At 41.2% G+C, this 20,661-nt stretch overlaps 2 protein-coding genes across 5 annotated transcripts; one reads left to right on the top strand and one right to left on the bottom strand.

Moving 5' to 3' along the window:
- Window positions 1-4,639: 4,639 nt before the first annotated feature.
- On the top strand, window positions 4,640-12,595 carry LOC105006741 (interferon-induced protein 44-like). 4 transcript variants are annotated; one of them, XM_020042110.2, is made up of 10 exons: window positions 4,972-5,580; window positions 6,364-6,469; window positions 6,656-6,766; window positions 6,944-7,045; window positions 7,990-8,044; window positions 8,487-8,682; window positions 8,836-8,988; window positions 10,582-10,753; window positions 11,114-11,214; window positions 11,445-12,595. In XM_020042110.2, exons 2-10 carry the CDS (start codon window positions 6,379-6,381, stop codon window positions 11,643-11,645), a joined length of 1,182 nt encoding a protein of 393 aa, XP_019897669.1. In that variant the 5' UTR covers window positions 4,972-5,580; window positions 6,364-6,378; the 3' UTR covers window positions 11,646-12,595. The 4 variants fall into 4 exon arrangements, with proteins under 4 accessions (XP_010863700.1, XP_019897669.1, XP_010863699.1 ...); XM_010865398.5 differs by lacking the exon at window positions 4,972-5,580 and adding an exon at window positions 4,640-4,953 and having other exon boundaries at window positions 6,656-7,045; XM_010865397.3 differs by having other exon boundaries at window positions 6,656-7,045.
- Window positions 12,596-15,547: 2,952 nt separating this feature from the next.
- LOC105006740 (rab GTPase-activating protein 1-like) lies at window positions 15,548-19,387 on the bottom strand. The gene is made up of 8 exons (XM_010865395.3): window positions 18,795-19,387; window positions 18,342-18,401; window positions 17,246-17,356; window positions 16,856-16,960; window positions 16,674-16,757; window positions 16,511-16,582; window positions 16,188-16,415; window positions 15,548-16,015 (listed from the first exon to the last, which is right to left on the bottom strand). Exons 1-8 carry the CDS (start codon window positions 18,900-18,902, stop codon window positions 15,740-15,742), a joined length of 1,044 nt encoding a protein of 347 aa, XP_010863697.2. The 5' UTR covers window positions 18,903-19,387; the 3' UTR covers window positions 15,548-15,739.
- Between the last annotated feature and the right edge of the window lie 1,274 nt (window positions 19,388-20,661).

The raw sequence follows: 20,661 nt of genomic DNA, 5'->3' as shown, positions 1-20,661 counted from the left end.
TTTCTCTTCCATAATAATTAAGTCTGTTGTTTATTTCCTCATTGAACTAGCAGGCAGGTTGAGACACACATGCAAACACACACACATACACACACGTACATACCTACTCATTCAAGGGTATTTCTTTATTTTCTACAAAAAATGTATTTTGATTTTTTTAACACTTTTTTGGTTACTACATGATTCAATGTGTGTAATTTCATTGTTTTTAACAGCTGAGACCTCTTTCAATTCTTATGAGTAACACTTGCACATGTTATGTTTTACTATCCTTTTGGGAATCCCAGACAAATTCCTATTGAAAATCCTTAACCTGACCCTAACTTGACCCCTAATTATCAACAGGTTTGTAAAATCTGCACTCAAACACAAAGTTTCCTGTCTTTTAAACTTGACTATCTGGAGGACAGTTTTTATTATTTCTCAATGAATTAATTCTACAGATGGTAAATCAAATTGATTCATTTATTGATGGTTTGCCTTGGTCGTGTCTTATGTTCAATGCTGGTTAGAGCCAGGAGTTCAGCCAAGTCAGGCAACATGGCCAGGAAATAAATGTTATTCCTCTGATGGATCAATGGTCAGCTTGAGGTTTTCTCCCATAGATTGATGCTAAAATGCATATTACCATTAGCAGTATGCTAGAATTCTGAAACTAATGTCTAGCCCTTGGTACTAATCAAAGCTCAGTTTTACCCTCTACTCATCTTTGGTTTTCATCTTGCGATTGGGTTTGTATTGTATGTACCTCTGGTTCTGTTTTGTTTTACAGGCTTTTCTTTCTGTTTGGAATTAACCTGGTCAGAAGAACTACTGTTTGGCTGCTTTTGAATTAATTTAAAACCATACTGTATATAGTACCTATTTGAAAGTTCCCTACCACAAAGTGTTAACACCAGCTGAGACAGGACTGTAAAGTTAAGCATTACCATAACCTTTTGCCTTGATTGATTATGAATTATGAATTATTGATTATGAAGGAAATATAATATCTATTTTTTGTATCTGGTCACTCATGTGCCATAACTCATGTTTTCTTGCACACTGTTAATATTTTACTGTTAATATTTTACTGTTAAATACTTTACTGTTAATATTTTTGTGGGTATGGCTGTTGAAAGATGATATTGAAAAAGTATACAACTTAATAAAAATATGATATAATAATGTAAGCATTTTTTCTGAGGGCTATCCTACAAGTCAGGTTTCAGGAGATTCCAAGGTAACTCAACTTTCATCCAGGTTCACTTCTGTGGACAAACTACATACAGTGGGGAGATGAGGTATTTGACACTCTGCCGATTTTGCAGGTTTTCCCACTTACAAAGCATGTAGAAGTCTGTAATTTTTATCAAAAGTACTCTTCAACTGTGAGTGACGGAATCTAAAACAAAAATACAGAAAATCACATTGTATGATTTTTAAGTAATTAATTTGCATTTTATTGCATGACAAGTATTTCATAGAAAAAAGCAGAACTTAATATTTGGTACAGAAACCTTTGTTTGCAATTACAGAGATCATATGTTTCCTGTAGTTCTTGACCAGGTTTGCACACACTGCAGCAGGGATTTTGGCCCATTCCTCCATACAGACCTTCTCCAGATCCTTCAGGTTTCGGGGCTGTCGCTGGGCAATAAGGACTTTCAGCTCCCTCAAAAGATTTTCTATTGGGTTCAGATCTGGAGACTGGCTAGGCCACTCCAGGACCTTGAGATGCTTCTTACGGAGCCACTCCTTAGTTGCCCTGGCTGTGTGTTGTGATGGAAATTCCATGTATCGACACTCTTGAGTAAGAGTAAGAAACAGAGACAAAGTTCTCTTGGCACATTCTAACAGTTTTATTAACTATTATGCAAATATGAGAGACGCGTCAACCGCTTACTAACATAATCGTCTGAGGAGTCTCTAACTCCATACATGAACAATCCGTATTTATTACATAGAAAAAGGGGTGTGGTAAGTTGTTGCCCATCCGTCTCATGTCAATCAAACACATGCCCTTTGTTCTATCACATGTCCTGGGCTTGACACAAGGGACATGTTGTCTTCCCCCATCTGGTTAACTTTCTCAACCCTTGAGGGAAACTTAAAGCATCTAGACAACATACAGGTCGGCAGATGATTAAGCCTACAACCTACTGGTGCCAGGTCGTTGTCATGCTGGAAGACCCCGCCACAACCCATCTTCAAAGTTCTTACTGAGGGAAGGAGGTTGTTGGCCAAGATCTCGCGATACATGGCCCCATCCATCCTCCCCTCAATACAGTGCAGTCGCCCTGTCCCCTTTCAGAAAAGCATCCCCAAAGAATGATGTTTCTACCTCCATGATTCACGGTTGGGATGGTGTTCTTGGAGTTGTACTCATCTTTCTTCTTCCTCCAAACACGGCGAGTAGAGTTTAGACCAAAAAGCTCTATTTTTGTCTCATCAGACACATGACCTTCTCCCATTCCTCCTTTGGATCATCCAGATGGTCATCTGCAAACTTCAGACGGGCCTGGACATGCGCTGGCTTGAACAGGGGGACCTTGCGTGCGCTGCAGGATTTTAATCCTTGACGGCGTAGTTTGTTACTAATGGTTTTCTTTGAGACTGTGGTCCCAGCTCTCTTCAGGTCAGGACCTGCCGTGTAGTTCTGGGCTGATCCCTCACTTTCCTCATGATCATTGATGCCGCACGTGGTGAGATATTGCATGGAGCCCCAGACCGAGTTCATGTTGAACTTCTTCCATTTTCTAATAATTGCACCAACAGTGGTTGCCTTCTCACCAAGCTGCTTGCCTATTATCATGTAGCCCATCCCAGCCTTATGCAGGTCTCCAATTTTATCCCTGATGTCTTTACACAGCTCTCTGGTCTTGGCAATTGTGGAGAGTTTGTAGTCTGTTTGATTGAGTGTGTGGACAGGTGTCTTTTATGCAGGTAACAAGTTCAAAAAGGTGCAGTTAATACAGGTAATGAGTGGAGAACAGGAGGGCTTCTTAAAGAAAAACTAACAGGTCTGTGAGAGCCGGAATGCTTACTGGTTGGTAGGTGATGAAATACTTATGTCATGCAATAACATGATTAGATTTTTGATATTCCAAAGTTCCAAAATGTCAGGTGGTCCAACCATTCGAACCATAGACGCAGAGAACCAAATTGTAGTCAAAATTGTATTACTCAATAAAATTCATATTTAAATAGTTTGGCATATTTTAATGTTAAATTGCTTATAAATTATTTAAAGTTGTGAAACAGTGCTGTGTTAGATGCATTCAATTTCTTCAAAAAACTTTAGTCCGAAAAATGCATTTCTCCAAATGTCAAATAGCACATTTTTGTCATATCACTTGAAGAGAATATGGCATCACATAAGAGGACCCCAAATGACCGCTATGCTGCAGTTACAAGGTTAGAAGTTCTCTAACAAATGTTTGATTATTTAACATTTTTGAGCCATGTTGAGGTTGGGTCAAGTTACCATGTCAGGTGGTTTGACCCCTGGTAAACTATGAACAATGTTTTTCTTTATAGCAATTTCAGTTTTATTTAATAAATGTATGTATATACTTTACTTCAAGGCTAAAAGTGAATATAGGTGTCCATGTTAATGCCTGTTCAATTTGAATGGACTTTAAAATGTCAGGTGGCGCAACCAAAAGTCAAATGGTGCAACTAGATTTACAGTTAGACCAATTGAGAAAAGTAATGTTAAATGATATTTATGAATACATTAATTGCATTTTAATGTTAATATACATCTTTCTGTATGATATTGTATTATCTAAAGTATTTTAATAAAAATAAATTGATGCCATTATCAAGCAAAGAGAAATCAGCACAACTTAAAAAATAAACCCAGCATATAATTGTGAACCTCCAGTGCCTGAGCCATACTTGAAAGAATGTTTGATAGTTAATACACTGAAGTTATGTTCAGGCTTATGAGCTCCTACATTTGAAGTAGCAACCCTATTTTAAAAATATGCTCAAAGATGTGTTCAGAAAAACATTAGTTACAGCCTTTAGTGTTTCATTAAAACAATGGTTTTGTAAGAAATTTGAGAATGATATATCATTTTAAATTATATTATTTGCAGAATAAATTGTTCCAAGCTTTAAAATAAACCATAATAAAATGCAAACAGTCAGGTGGCGTAACCAGTCATGGTCAGGTGGTGCAACCAGCAAATGTACATTTAAAAACATCAATTTTCATTGCAACTGTAAAGTTGAGCCACCTGACATTTCTTGTGTGGTGAATTCAGAATATCTTGTAAGAAAATGCATAAATACTATCTTAAAACAAAGAGGAATACACAGAATACATTCTAGAAAACATAATATATATATATATAGTGAGGGAAAGAAGTATTTGATCCCCTGCTGATTTTTGCCCACCGACAAAGAAATTATTAGTCTACAATTTTAATGGTAGGTTTATTTGAACAGTGAGAGACAGAATAACAACAACAAAATCCAGAAAAACACATTTTCATTTATTTGCATTTTATATATATATATATATAGAGAGAGAGAGAGAGAGAGAGAGAAAGAGCGAGAGAGACAGAGAGAAAGAGAGAGAGAGAGAGAGAGGGATAGATTATTATTATTAAAAAGACATTTCTAGATATTTGTATGCTTGAGTTGACAGAGACATTGAGGAAATCAGAAATTAAACAACATTTTACAATGTATATAAATCAAGACTTGTAATTATAATTTCATATAGCTTCATGTGTCTTGTCTATTTCTTACATGTAATGCAGGCTGGCTTGTTTATTTGGTCAGGGAGCTTTTCAGAATAAAGATGTCTTTTTGGTGATGTGATGTACATATATTCAATAAAGCAGTGGAAAAAGTAGTCTGCTGGGTTTGGCCTGAGGGAAAACCAGTGTATACATCCTCGGGGCATATGTTGACTGTTGCACAGATCGGGACTTGATAAGGTGTATGGCATGGTTTTAGGTACTGTCAATACTGTTTATTTAAATATAAATATTTCATGTTTTCTTATATGAATATTTGTATATGCAGGTCGTTTTTAATTGCATCTGTCACATATTTTCCTAAATCATAAACCCAGAAAAGCTGAGTCACGTCACATCATTGTTCAGAAATAAGCTGGTGGAGTCGTGGTTTAACTTGTTTGCCAAGTAAATAAAATGAACATGGAGACGAGGCATTATGTTGGTTTTTCGACGTATTTAAAACATTAAAAAGAGTATTGTAGCGACCTTACACGATTAATGGCGAAGACCAAATAGAGACTATTGCTATACACTAGCGCTGGTATTGTTAGCATTCTTGTAAAACATGCCCAGTTTAGTTATACTTTTGGGTAAACAACTGTAAACGCCTGGAGGGAAAATTCCGCCCAACCCTATAGTTGAAGAGACTGATGTGACTAACACAGTCCGGTCCTGAATTTCAGAGATTAAGCTTGTTGATGGAATCGAAGTAACTTTTGATTTTAAGAAAAGCTTTATCTCTATTAGCTATCTGTAATCCGTTGTTGATACTTGGGATTGGTTGAAGCCCAGGATCTACGCATCAGATATATATTTATATTTCCAGCGGCATCATCGAGTAACGGTAAGAATTAATCTAAAAAAAAGGATTCAAATAGCTAGCGTTGATGACATTACCGAGTGTGCATTTCTGAGTGTTTTCATAGTGAACAAAGTATTTTGAATCGATTATGGATGCAATGCCTGACATTGATGTTGTGATGCATGTTTTGATGCTATACGGTGTTTTATCCTGCAGTTTAACATCATTTCCAAGGTAATAAAGAAACCGTATGTGTTTGTCATTTAAGTATACTTATTCCATTAAAGATGGGTATACAACCAGCTGAAATTACTGGCACCATGCACTAGCGGCGCAAACAATCTTTATTGTGGGTGCTAACACAGTATGGCTACTAGGTCGAAGCCCGGCTAGACGCGCCTCATCGACGGTCACTCGACGAGTCACCGTCGCATCAATGATATGCGTTGACGCGGTCCTAAATCATTCTTCGGGTTTGCTTTAAGCTTATCCTGCCCCAGCTCCGCCAATACACCTTTAATAGAAAAACACAGGCCATTATCTACATGCTAATTTTCTAATTTGCAGAATATATTGTACTTAATATTTTGGTTGCTATTCTTGAGTCACTAATAAAGAAAAATATATTCCATATTTTGAAAAACATTGATTTACTGCTGCCTGTTTTAGACAACCTTTTCAGGGGTACCAATCATTCTTGAGAGGCATGTATATAATGTATTTCTTTATTGAAATAATTAATATTTTAAAATGGATATGGCAACAGCATATTGTTATTTTCAAAAATGTAAAACTCTGGTAATCTTGTTGTTCTTTCAACTTCAGTGCTTTGGTTAGATCATGAGTGTTGTGGGATCCAGTCTGTCAGGCGAGCAGGAGAGGAAGCTGTTGTCTCTATTCAACAATGTTAGACTCCACCTGCTTTACAAAGGTCTGACACACACAGATATATATATATATGCACACAGAGATACACACACACACACACACATACAGGCAATGGACTAATCATAGTGCTTGATGAACATTTTATTCAATGTCCTCAATGGATGTAGCCATGGTGAAACAGATTAGTTCAGTAACAATTGTCTTTCTATGTCTGCCTGTCCATTTAAAGCCAGCGTCCATGGATACATGCATCAAGCCTTTCACAACCGCTGTGATGGACAAGGACCCACCATTCTCGTGGCTTACAACAAGACTGGGTTCATTTTTGGAGGATACATCAGTAAGGACTATGCCGGGTCCAGAATAGAGATCCACGATGACCAAGCCTTTCTTTACAGTATCACAAACCAGAGGGATAAGCCATTGTGTGTGTTCAGCTCCAATGGCCGGTATGGTTTCATAGATGGAGACTATGGTCTGAATGTCGGTGTCTTGTGGTTTCTGAATAATAACACAGCCACAGTTCAACAATTGCCAGGGAACAGCTACATCTTTGAGCCAGAAGAGATGCATGGCAATGATCTGCAGCTGACAGAGTGTGAGGTGTACCGAGTTGAGCGTGAGTGTCCTTCATTTACTTTTCCCTACAGCTTAAACACTCAGCCCCTACACCTTGAACACTCAGCCCCTACAGTTTAAACACTCAGCCCCTAACCCTACGCAATTATTAGTACCTACTTAACCAGCCATTGCTCTCTACATAGTCTGATTTCTTTAGATTATAATGTATGCCATACATAAAACGGTTACTGCAAAAACCTTTACAAGTCTACCCACAATGGCTTTAACAATATCCATGGAATATTTTACAGAAACCCAGCTATTTACCTAAGAACGTACAGCGCAGATGCAAAGTTTGGTAACAAAGTAACAATTTTTGTTGTTTGTGCTGAAAGTCAAGATTAGGATGTGTCCTCTGAGGCACAACTCATCAAGCCATCATTATCACACTGCTCACTCAAACAGGAAGCAGTCGCAAGTACACACATGCTGGGAGGAGAGTCGGCCCAGACCCCGAAGTTGGTGGAATTTGGGCACAGCATCTTGGAATAAATACATTCCATTATAGTTATTTTTTTTCTGTATTTAAATGTACTAGGCTACATTATCCCATTCTAAATCAAATTAAATTGCTTAATGATTATAAATAGTTTTGATCATGCGATTAGTAAAAATAATGACGGAAACAGTTTAGGTAAAATCTAAAGTTACCAAACCTTTAAAAAGCCTTTACTCAAATGCTATGATCAATCAAACATGATTTTCCTTTTAACTGACGAACACCAAGTGATACTGAATGTAGACACACCAGTGGAATCCTCAAAATGTATGACATACTCACAGGTTGTGATTAGCTAATACATTTCTATATACATATTATATATAGGGCCTTCCCCTGATAACAGTGGAAATAATGCGCAATGTCCATTTCTGTCTTTGTTCAAGAATGACCTGTATGGCTTACGTACTACTTTTTTGTTGTTTGGCTACTTTTCCCAACAGAACGTGGCGACATACTAGAGAAGCCATGGAGGAATATCAACTGGGAAGGATTTAGGTATGTCTGAACTCAAAACCTGTCCAAGCATCTTATTACTATGCCACTATGACACATCAAGTTGCAATTCTGGTGTTCAGTGAAAACACTTCAATAAATCAATCAAGTCTGACGCTCATCTACAGTATCTCACAAAAGTGAGTACACCCCTCACATTTTTATAAATATTTGATAATATCTTTTCATGTGACAACACTGAAGAAATGACACTTTGCTACAATGTAAAGTAGTGAGTGTACAGCTTGTATAACAGGGTAAATTTGCTGTTCCCTCAAAATAACTCAACAGACAGCCATTAATGTCTAAACCGCTGGCAACAAAAGTGAGTACACACTTAAGGGAAATGGGAGGGGGGTACTCACTTTTGTGAGATACTGTATTTCTTACTTTCTCCGTCCATCTCTATCAATACCATTATCAAAACCATCTTGATCGTTAACAGTACCAAACAGCGTCTAATGGACTACATTCAGAACTACAAGCCTGAGGTGAACTCAGTGGTCCAAGCCAGAGTTCTCCTGGTAGGTCCAGTCGGGGCTGGAAAGTCCAGCTTCTTCAACTCCATCAACTCTGTCTTCAAAGGACATGTCACTGGGCCGGCCAACAGCGGCAGTGCAGGCACCAGCCTGACCACGCAGGTACGCTGTGTGCGTTTTTGTGTGTGTGTTTGCGTTTATGTGTGTGTGTTTTGTGTGTGTTTATGTGTGTTTATGTGTGTGCGCGCATTTGTGCAAGCATGCCAAAGGCTTCAGTGCACAAATCCCCTGAACAGTCCAGCTGTCTGTCTGTAGTTCCGTACCTACAACATCAAGGCGGGGCAGGACAGGAGTGCTCTTCCTCTGGTTCTGTGCGACACCATGGGCCTGGAGGAAGGACTTGGTGCTGGTCTGGACATAGATGACATCACCAGTGTCCTGAAAGGCCATATACAAGACCGATATCAGGTAAGACTACTGGAATGTGGAGGCTGGTAAAGGAAAATAGAGTCATTGCTGCTATTACAATAAGATTTCCCTACTCCTGATTTGTACAAATAATCACTGGTGAAAGCATAAATCCCCAAACCACAATCCCCAAATTGTGGCTTACAGTTGTGCTCAAACGTTTCCATACCCTTGGGGAATTGGTAATATATGTACCATTTGTAAAGAAACATGAGTAAGCAGGCAAAACACATGTCTTTTATTTCTTGTGGGATTCACATTCAACTGTAGGTCATAACAGAATCGCACAATCATAAAACAAAACATGGCAACAAAGATTTTTTTTTACTGCAGACCCTTTGTTCTCAATACTGTGTATTGCCCACTTTAGCATCAATGAAAGCGTGCAGTCTTTTGTAATAGTTGTCTATGAAGCCCTGAATTCTTGCAAGTGGTATAGCTGCCAATTTGTCTTGGCAAAATGCCTCCAAGTCATGCAAAGTCTCCCCAGAGTGGGTCGATGATAGTAAGGTCAGGAGACTGTGATGGCCACTCCAGAAACATCACCTTTTTCTGCTGTAACCACTGGAGGGTCAACTTGGCCTTGTGCTTAGGGTTATTGTCATGCTGGAAAGTCCAAGAGCGTCCCATGTGCAGCTTTCATGCAGAAGAATGTACATTGTCTGCCAGTATTTTCTGATAACATGCCGAATTCATCTTGCCATCAATTTTCACAAGATTCCCCGTGTGTTTAGAGCTCACACACCCCCCAAAACATCAGTGATCCACCTGTTCACTATAGGCATTGTTGACCCCTCTCCAACATAATGCTTATGGTTGTGACCATAAAGCACTATTTTGGTCTCATCACTCAAAATAACAGTGTGCCAAAAGCTGTGAGGCGTGTCAAGGTGTTGTTGGGCATACTGTGACTGGGCTTTTTTGTGGCACTGGCGCAGTAAAGTCTTCTTTCTGGCAACTCGATCATGCAGCTCATTTTTGTTCAAATATTGTCGTATTGTGTTCCTTGAAACAACCACACCGTCTTTTTCCAGAGCAGCCTGTATTTCTCCTGAGGTTACCTGTGGATATTTCTTTGTATCCTGAACAATTGTTCTGGCAGTTTTGGTTGAAATCTTTCTTGGTCTAACTGACCTTGGCTTGGTATCAAGAGATCCACGAAATGTTCCACTTCTTTATAAATTATTGAACAGTACTGACTGGCATTTGCAAGGTTTTGGATATCTTTTTATATCCTTTCCCATCTTTATAAAGTTAATTGCAATTTAAAAAGCCACAGGTGTGGGAAATACACCTTTAATTGCCATTTTCACCTGTGTGTGTCACCTTGTGTGTCTGTAACAAGGCCAAACATTCAAGGGTATGTAAACTTTTGATCAGGGCCATTTGGGTGATTTCTGTTATCATTATGATATAAAAAGGAGCCAAAGAACTATGTGATAATAAATTGCTTCATATGATCACTATCCTTAAATAAAAGACAGATTTCTTGCATGATCAGTCCTATTTTCAAAATCAATGCCAGACTTTCACAATTTCTGCCAGGGTATGCAAACTTATGAGCACAACTGTAAGTTCCATTTCTCTCCCCAGTTTAACCCATCCACGTCTATCCAGAGTGACAGCTCCTTCTTCTGTAAGTCGCCCAGCCTGAAGGACAGGATCCACTGTGTAGTTTACGTACTGGATGCCTGCAAGATCTCTCTCATCTCTGCAAAGATGGTGGACAAGTTCACTGCAATCCGCAAGATCGTCAACAAGCAGGGTAAGAAAGGGTGGCAGGGCGGGTGTGAAGGATCAAGACTAACCTGTTGCACAAGCTTAACCTTCACTATATGGTTAACACCAAACCTGAAATGAAGACAAGGATTGGTGAACATCAGTGCTCCATTAGCAACCATGATGAAAAACCACAGGTTGTCAGGCATTTTAATAGATAGGGCCTAGACCTGAAAAATTCAGGCTGCAATAAAAATGTAGATTTAAGAATACTACCAGATTACTATTCTGTTTTAGTTTTTTTGGGATTATATATGAAGATTCAGCACCCGATCTACTGAGTTTGTATAAGAGAGAGTAGAGCACATGTTTTCCTGGTATGTTAACATGTGTATGGTGTTTCTAGGAGTGCCCCTGCTGGTCCTGTTAACTAAGGTGGATGAAGCCTGTCCTCTAGTAAAAGAAGACCTGACCAACATCTACATCAGCCACTACATAGAGAAGATGGTGAGGGAGTGCATGGTCACATGTCAAATTACACCCGGTTCTCATATAATGCCCTGCATTAATCTACTGACAGATCTGTGTGTCCCTCTGTATGCCTGTCTGGGTGGGTGTGTCTCTGTCTGCCTGTGTGTTTTTCTGCTTGTGGGTGTGTGCGTGTGTGTGTGTGTCTGTCTGTGCATGTGTGTATGTGTGTGTGTGTGTGTGTGTGTGTACTATGACATGTGTTTCAGATCCGTGAGGTGAGCTTGTGTATCGGTGTGTCCCAGTCATGTGTTGTGCCGGTGAAGAACTACAGTCGTGAATTTGAGTTGGACGTGAATACTGACATCCTGCTGCTCTCTGCCGTGGTCCAGATGCTTCGGTACACTGACGACTACTTTGATGACCTCTATCAGGCTGGGGACCAGAGGCCAGAGACGCCCGATTCTTGAGAAACTAGCACTGTGGGAATGATGGGAGTCATTTACTTATACCATAAAAACAAATTAATTAAATACAAGACAATTCCGCAAAGAACTGAATTTAAATCTAACACAGTTACATTATATTTATAACATGGTAATATGGTACATTTGCAAGGGGGGCTGTAACTGTTGTTGGGTGTCAGGCCAAGAAAGTCATATGTCATTTCAGGAGTGGTGAATGTAATGAAGGCTTAGATAGGGTTATAGTGATCTGCAAAAGACATGGCTCTCAACCATAGCGATATGTCATGCTAAACGTGTATGAACGTATTTATGAATGTGCCTCTGTGTAACTTTGTTAAGTCATACCTTATAGTCAGGTTTCTACTCAGCTGTTAATTTAAACTCTTTTGGATGCTCAAATGAACAATATCTCTATTATCACAGAATATGAGGTCAATCTGCAAGTCATTCTGAAATGAATTAAATCTTTGTTAGAAGCCAATGAGTTTTATCTAGAAAGCAGATTTCTCTTGGGTGTTCTTATGTCAACGAAACAGAGGTAATGGTTAAATTAATCATCTGTACGTTCAGACAAATGTGGTCTATCTGGGTTTGAACCAGTGTTACATTTGAGTGTGCATGTTACATTTGAATCCTGTACCCAATTATAGCAAAGACCATTATGATACAAAACAAGGTATGAACAGAGATTCAATCCAAGGGAGGTTTTGAGAAAATTCTAGAACCATACTAGATATTTCCCAAAGGTGTGTCTTGTCAGATTGCTTTGGCATCTGTTCAATCTGCTCTGTCTTAGTCAATAAGCATCTCATAATATAGAAGCTAATGTGACCTTTAAATAGACCTCTGTGATAGCTGGTTATACATTTACTTTAGTTCATTGCACTTACAATTTTCTCTGGAAACCAAATGACTAAAATGTACATGTAAAAATAAATACTTATTAAATGTTACGCAGTGTGGGATTTTTTTGTTCAAGGATCTTCCAGGACTGGTCCTGGTGAAATTAACTCATATCAGAACTTTCTTGAGCCTTGTATTGTGAAATATTGTACATCATGTATCTGTCCTGAAAATTGCGTCTCTACCTATTTGGTATCTGTCCTGAACATTGTGTCTCCGTATCTGGTATCTGTCCAGAACATTGTGCCTCCACATAGTATCTGTCCTGAACATGGTCTTTGTGTATGCTTATATCACCCATGTCCACACCATCTCCAGGACCCATGGTGTCACACAGTACCAGGGTGGAGCTGCTTACTGCCATGAAGGAGGTGGTACTGTCTTTGTGAAGAAGATAGACTTGCCTGCACTGACCTCCAAGATGGTGTCCATGAACTGAAATCTTCTTTTCGAAGACAGTGCTATTCAATCAGGCCTTGGTCAGACGATCTCCTAAATACAGATCAATGCACAATAGGTCCATGTTTACTACCACAGGGCTACTTCGGTGGGATACAATGTGTTGCACATACAGTATAAATATACTGGTATTTCATTGATAACAACTTGTGGTTCAGAGGACTAGAGCTGCTTTCATCATTACTTTCAAATTACCAAAATAAATCATACAGTTGGTGTAGATGTATGTGCTTCTGAGGGTGCAGAGAGTGAGGGAGAAGTCTTTTTTTTTTTTTCGTGGTCTGGTGTGATAAACCAATGACGTATGTCTCAAGCCTGGTCACTGTGTGCACAGGTACAGTATTGGCTTGGACCAAATGAGTAAACTCGAGGTCATGCGTCCACACACACACACACACACACACACACACGTAGACACCAGGAAATTGGATGCTGATTAAAGATGTGTGTCAACAGTTTGAACTTTGACCAGGGATTATTGGAAAGAGGTTAACAGCGGTGCTCAATCAGAGAACGGCTGTATATTGCAACCTCATGTGTCCCTCTGGTCACCCTAACCCAGCCTGTGGTTGGCTTTAGTCGGTGGTCATAAATATTATAGTAGCGGCATGACGGCACCAAACGCTATAAAATTAAGCCCATCTTCCCCAAGACTTATGAAGTCGACTTACCAGTTTAACCATCGTCAAGCCCATAGCATTGCTAACCGCAAAAACCCCGCTGCATCCGATCGGTCTCGGTTTTGGCAGCATGGCTGGCGTTACACTGCTGTTACTCGCTGCCTCCTGCTGCGCTTGTTTCTGTCTCGCTCACGCGGAAAACTCTTTGGAGTTTGATACTCGCTCGCTTGAATTCCCGCTCAAGTCACAAGAAGAGAAGGACCTAGTAAGTTTACATTACATTGCAGAAACATTTTGTTGGTGAATTTGTTTGGTTAATTTACTTGGCAATGTGTTGTTTTGGTTTAGCCTATTTATCCCTCACTGTTGCCTGCTAGTTTTCTGAATCAGGCTGTTGCTTTTCTTTGTCACGTAGATTGAGGCGTTGCAAGAAGTACTTGAAAAACTGAAGAATAAGCAAATACCATTATCAGAGAAGAAACTCAGCTGGCTGCCATCAGTAAGTATACATATATAATCTCAATGTAATTATTGAAGACGTTGTTAAAGGCCAGTTGCAGTCATAAAGTTAGTTACCACGTTTCTTTGATATCTCCACATAATCGAAATTGAACTCAGATATGCAGATAAGCTGTTTGGGGAAAAAAATAAACATACATTTCAACCTCGATGGTGAATGCATATTACCTTTGCTTGAGAAATCACTCTTTGCTAAGAAACTATTATACTGACTTAGTCCATGATTTGCTTTAAAACCTGGTCTAGTAACATATTTTCAGAATCATGTAGAGATAAATGTCACATCATAATAACCACCTCCAAAATGATTATAATCGTGTAAAAACGAATTGTTGATTGTGTATTTATTTTCAGTGTGACGCAGGTGAACAGTGCGCGGTGCGCAAAGGTGCGCGCGTTGGAACTCTTTGCGGGTGCCCGCGTGGGACGACTTGTAACTTCTATGTCCTCAAATGTTTGTAAGAGGAGAGGAATGGAGAAAACCGTGATGGATGCGGGGAAAACAAAATAATTGGAGTACAGATGCTTGGTCCTCCTTCAGTGGAATCTTCTGTGGAATCTTCAAATCGAATTATTGTATGCCTCTGCTGCTTTGAACTGACATGCCTCTCTCTAGCCCTGTTTATACATAGTGCCCAAATGTGTCCTTATTTGTCCATATTCGGATTGTAGTCTCATATTAAGGAAATCTGTATATCATTAAAATATGTGTTGTGGTCTGATTAGGGTCAGGTCTTATTTGTGTTAACAGAAAATATCAGGAGGCAACATGTTGGAACCCTTTGTAAATGTCACTTCTCTGATACATACATACACTAATTCGTCTAACAACAAATTAGTTTCCCTTAAATGTTATTCCTTTGAAGGGAACTACTTTTGGCCAGAGACCTATTCTTTCCTGGCTAACCCAAACCCCTTGCTCTTGTGCCATAGCCGAATGCCGTGCCACACCCAGACATGCTAGTTTGTTCTCTGTATGGAGTCACATTTTCGGGTTGCAGATCAACCCAACCATCTAATTGACCCACGAAACTGAAAGTTTCTGTCTGGTTCGTCCTAGAATCCAATGGTTTGGGCCAGAGCCAGACCGTATGTGGGTAAGGCAATATCTTCAAAATTCATAATTGGCTTTGATTCGATCAATTAGAGATCCAATCAATGAAGGAAAACAGTCTAAGATTGACACAGTGTCACAACAATAGTGCAGCAGAATATTTCAGTTTGAGTTGTCAGGCAACTCCTATGTAGCTTTGGTCAAAAGTGCTACAATGTATAGACAATGTATGTCTGTGCTATCTATTATGACATTCTATGTGATTAATAAAGTCTTTGTTTGTAAAATGTTGGCATAGTTTACATTTTACTTTGTTTTTACTGTGAGGAGAGTGAGTGAGTGTGTGTGTGTTCATGCATAAAGGAGCGTTAGCCCTGGAAGTAAGGACTTCTACACAACTTCTACATGCTTAATGACAGGGACAACCAACCCAGTGCAGCTAGCAATGTCTTTACATACATATGAAAAATTACAACAAAAATAGCAAGTAAAGTTGGGAAAGAAACCACCACCAATTTTGGATAACTCCAATGTCTATATCCTCAATCCATTTCCTTGCGTGCCCTGCACTCCCCTGCCTCACTGTCACTTGACTCCTCCCGGGCCTCCCTTGGGCCCCATGACAGTCTCTTGGAGCTCCAGGCTGAAAGGGGGAGGCCGTGAAGGGAACCCCCCAGCGTTGAGGATCTGTCCCTGGGGCGGCTGCTGATCTGCCGGCCGCCTCTGGCCGACCGTATGGAGCTGAGAGTCTTATTGAGCCAGCTGTCCTGAGCAGTGTGGAGATCATTCTGTAGCGCCCTCTTCTGGTGCTCCAGCTCCTACACGGGGACAACACGAAACAGCAAAGCGTTGTAATGCCCTGGAGTGAGTACTGTGCTCTAAGATGCATATCACTCTGGTATGCACTGTGAACCTGTGAAGTAAATAAGTGTGTAGTGTGATATTTGTAGTGAGTAGTGTGCACTAACGAAGTGTAAACTCTGAGCTGACCTGGATCTTGCACTTAGCCTCCACCATCTGTAGTTTAGTCTGGGCTAGCTCCTTCTCCAGCTCCGTGACCCGGAGGCTCAGACACAGCTTCTCCTGGTCTGGCTGGCTGGTAGCTGCTATCTGCAGGTCTGGTTCTTTCTCCAGGTCTTCCCACCGGTCCAGTTCACCGGCCTCCGTGACACCAGAACCTAGGGCCTGTTGACAGCGTGAGCACCCCGACACAGCGTTCTGACAGAGAGGTGAGATGGTGACAGAGACAGGCAGGGTCAGTGGTGGTCTCCAGGCCGAGCGGACTGTGACATCAGGCGTTCAGCGTTTCTCACTCTGAGGTGTTGCAGCTCCTCTCTGTGTGCTGCCTGCTGCCTCTCTATCCGAAGGGTCAGCTGGGAACAGATCTGGCAGACAGAGAAACAGCATATTATTAGGACTGAGTGTGTGTGTGTTTGTGTGTGTGTGTGTGTGTGTGTGCGTGCGTGTGTGTCGTACCTGTTTGTAGTCTGAGATAATGCCTGAGCTCCTCTTCACCTCTGATTCTGTCCTGTCTAGCTCTCCCCTGAACGCGTCCTTTAGCTGGCAAACCGTTCATAAATATGTCGTACAGTATTTCGTTATTACCCAGAGATGTTATCACATGAGATCATTATTAGGGAACATGGAAGACAAATGACCTGAACAGTCTCTTCCTCCTTCCTTCTCTTCTCTTCCACAGTATCCTTCAGTTTCTTCCTGGTAATCAGCAACTCTTTTGTCAGCTCATCAGCTCTGTCTTCTGCCTGTGAGTGTATAGACACACTGAGACACTGGGTAGCAGGTTGAGGCTATGGGAATTGCCTATAGGGTAGAGGGCTAGGGAACATGCTTAAGAGGTTGGGGCCTAGGAGACGTTTATATAGGATTAGGGAGCTAGGGGCAGTGTATAGGGAGAAGGGCGCTTGGGGTAGTGCCTAGGGGTTAGGTGGCTTGGGAAGCGCCTAGGGATTAGGGGGATCTGGGAAGGATGTAGAGAGTAGAGGGCTGGGGTGTCAAGTGTTTTAGGGGTCAAGGGATGTGTTGGGTACCTGGTCAAGGGCAGCCCTCAGGGAGATCTTGCTGGTGACCAGTCTGTGAGCCAAAACATCATTCTCCTGCTCTAAACGCAGACTGGCCTGCTGCAGCTGAAGGTTCTCTGTCTGGAGAAACACAGAGCAGAGGACACAGACAACATGTACCTCATAGAAAGCACAATTCATCGTACAGACCGCTAGAGAACGCACATGTAGCGGTGCTGGGGTTGGGGGCTAGTTTTGGGTGTAAGGGGGTGTATTGCAACGCTTGGCTAATTAGGCGGGGGGGGGGGGGGTGAGAGTGATAACGAGTGGGTATCTGTCTAGGGTCCTTACTTTTCTAGTCCTTTCTACTCCCTATATGGTCTGGTTTGGCAACTACGAAATAACAAAACTACAGCTGGCTCAAAAGAAAGCAGCACCCGTCACCCTTTACTGCACACTGCAATGAGGGGTTTAAGTTGTTTAATAATAAAATAAGATGGAGCTCTGATACCCCTAAATACTCCACAAGGCATGTCACCATGGTATCACTTCACTATCTCTAAGCCTAATACAAACCCATTACAGCACACAGTACTGTACAGTCATGATCAGATAGAACTCCCTTCCATCCTCAGTAACTTAAGCAAACAGCAAAATTAACTCTAAAAGACTGATGAAACACCATCAAATTTAAAAGACCAATAAAACTCGTTCATGAGCAGTTGAACATGCACAAATACACAGAAACAATCTGCACTAAGTGTTTTAGTTGTATTTTTCTATTTTAAATTTGTGAGGTTGGTTGGGTCTCCACACCAATCAGTGTTGGGTTATTTGTCTTTTTTTGTTTCCTGTGAACCCCAGGAAGAGTATCTGACAGGAGATAGTGGGGATCCTGGGGGGGCGGCTATTCTACCTGGTATCTGTCTATTGGGTCACACTGTTGGTTGGGCCCTACCTGGTATCTGTCTTTTGGGTCACACTGTTGGTTGGGCCCTACCTGGTATCTGTCTATTGGGTCACACTGTTGGTTGGGCCCTACCTGGTATCTGTCTTTTGGGTCACACTGTTGGTTGGGCCCTACTTGGTATCTGTCTTTTGGGTCACACTGTTGGTTGGGCCTTACCTGGTATCTGTCTATTGGGTCACACAGCTGCTGTGGCTGTTTCTCCATCCCATTGGAAACCTGCAGGGCAACAAAAGTCAAATCTCTGTCATGCAAACAAGGATGGACAGACATAAAGGGGCTGATTCAATGTGGAGCACTGATGTTTGGCATTATGCCACTATTAAATTAAAAGGCAATGTCTTTTTTTAATGATCCCAAATTAGCAGAAACTGTTTTCACTGTAAGTGGAGGATATGATAAAGACCAAATGAGAAAAAGACGTTTTCGATCATGCAGTCTATAACAGGTCAACTCTACAGACTAAATAGAACCGCGGTCCTGAGTTACAGGAATCAGAATGAGTTTCAAAGAGAAAACAACTTATTTTGGAACATCACAGTTGAAAATCGTTTTCGTTGACATGTTACATGTTACAACCCAACACAGGTTGTACAATGGTTTTAGTCTCACCATGTGTTGAGATGAGGACTCGGTCACGAGGCAGGCCAGGATCTCCTCAGTCATCTGGTCTACGATGTGGGCGTCATATGCTACCGCGATGGAAACTTCTTGCATCATCTTGACTCACGTTCACACAGACACATACACACACGGCTGGAGGAATTCAGAGCTTGACTCTGAGCATGGTGAACCCCAGTGGGAGATCAAGTCTTTAGTTAATCCAGGTGGTCAGATGGTATTCCAGTCACACAGGTGAACTTCTTTACACAGGAAAACTCCTGTACAGGTTAGCTGAAGACGTAAAGTAAAACCCTTGTTGATTGCAGCCAGTCAGAGAGACACAGTTGAGCTCCTTCTGACTGGTGACTTCCAACAGGAAACAGAAGGTATTAACTCCCAGTCAGACAGATGTATACAAGTCAACTCCCTGAGACAGCTTAACTCCAGCAGTGATGGTACCTGCCAAGAGAAACTCAACAAACATACTCAGCAGGTGAAAGCCAGTTAAAATACCTCCAGTTAGAAAACGTTTAAGTCCGCTGTAGCTGAATCCCAGGTAGTCCAAAGGTAAAGTGAGAGGGCAAAGTTCTATATGTGTAACACAGACACTCCAGCAAGCAGGCAGGCACAGCAGTGGACTTCAAGCACACACACAAGTCCATGGATATGTAGATCAACAGGTTTGACAGGGTCCATATATGAGGCGAGTGACACTGAGAAACGCCTACTGCTGTCCCCTCTTCTCTCAGTCCTTCTCTATTGGTCCCCCCGTGAAGAGATTCACACCTCTTCATCCTGATACCCCACAACCCAGCCCTGCCCATCAACACACACAGCCTTGCATTTCTAGCCTTGTCGGGACCAGAAAACAGAAAGTACAGGTTCCAAAACCACAAACCTAATCTTAATCTAAACGTGCACACAAATACAAATGAAAGTTGGTCTATTTTTAAACAGAGGGCTGAAGAGAGGAGGGCAGGTTCATGGTGTTCTGTTTGGTGAACGTGTGGCATGTGTTGAACCATAACCCTTTGAGAAATGTTCCTCCGAGTTCTATTGTCTCTAGGGGGCCAGGCTGAAAGGAGTTTGTCAGGAGTCTAAACTGGTCCTGCAAGTACACTAATCACAACGCAGGAGTCAACCCATCTGTTTCTCCCTTTTTGTCAGCATGCAGGTGTCATGAACTAACCCAACATGTGCTAGAGTGCCCGGTGCACTCGTTACGTCCAACTTGTTTTGTCAGCATGCAGCTGTCATGAACTAACCCAACATGTGTTTTGTCAGCATGCAGCTGTCATGAACTAACCCAACATGTGTTTTGTCAGCATGCAGCTGTCATGAACTAACCCAACATGTGTTTTGTCAGCATGCAGCTGTCATGAACTAACCCAACATGTGTTTTGTCAGCATGCAGCTGTCATGAACTAACCCAACATGTGTTTTGTCAGCATGCAGCTGTCATGAACTAACCCAACATGTGTTTTGTCAGCATGCAGCTGTCGTCAACGTCTCAAACATGTAACACAGAAACAAGTTAAACACCAAACTATAAGACTTTGCAACCACCCAGTTCATTTATATTTCTCTTTCAGCTCATTCCATCTCTTTCCATTCTCTGTCCCTCACTTTCTCAGTATTCCTGTCCCACTTTTTCTTTTTGATTTGAATATTCCATTGTCTCACTCTGTTTCCAACTCTACGCATCCTCTCTTCCCTCCAAAATCTCAGTGCCGTCAGAGCTCTGTGTAACAGACTGATCATTGAACTACACCAAATCTACAGAGGAGCCAGAGACCTTTAACCAAACAGAAGGGAAACAAAGATAAACAACTTGTGTTGCCTGACATTTGACCGCTTACAATATTGTCAGCTTTAT

This window comes from Esox lucius, chromosome 22 (assembly GCF_011004845.1).
Source record: "Esox lucius isolate fEsoLuc1 chromosome 22, fEsoLuc1.pri, whole genome shotgun sequence".
In the NCBI taxonomy this organism is placed as follows: Eukaryota; Metazoa; Chordata; class Actinopteri; order Esociformes; family Esocidae; genus Esox; species Esox lucius.
This window is presented reverse-complemented; position numbering and strand designations above follow the sequence as displayed.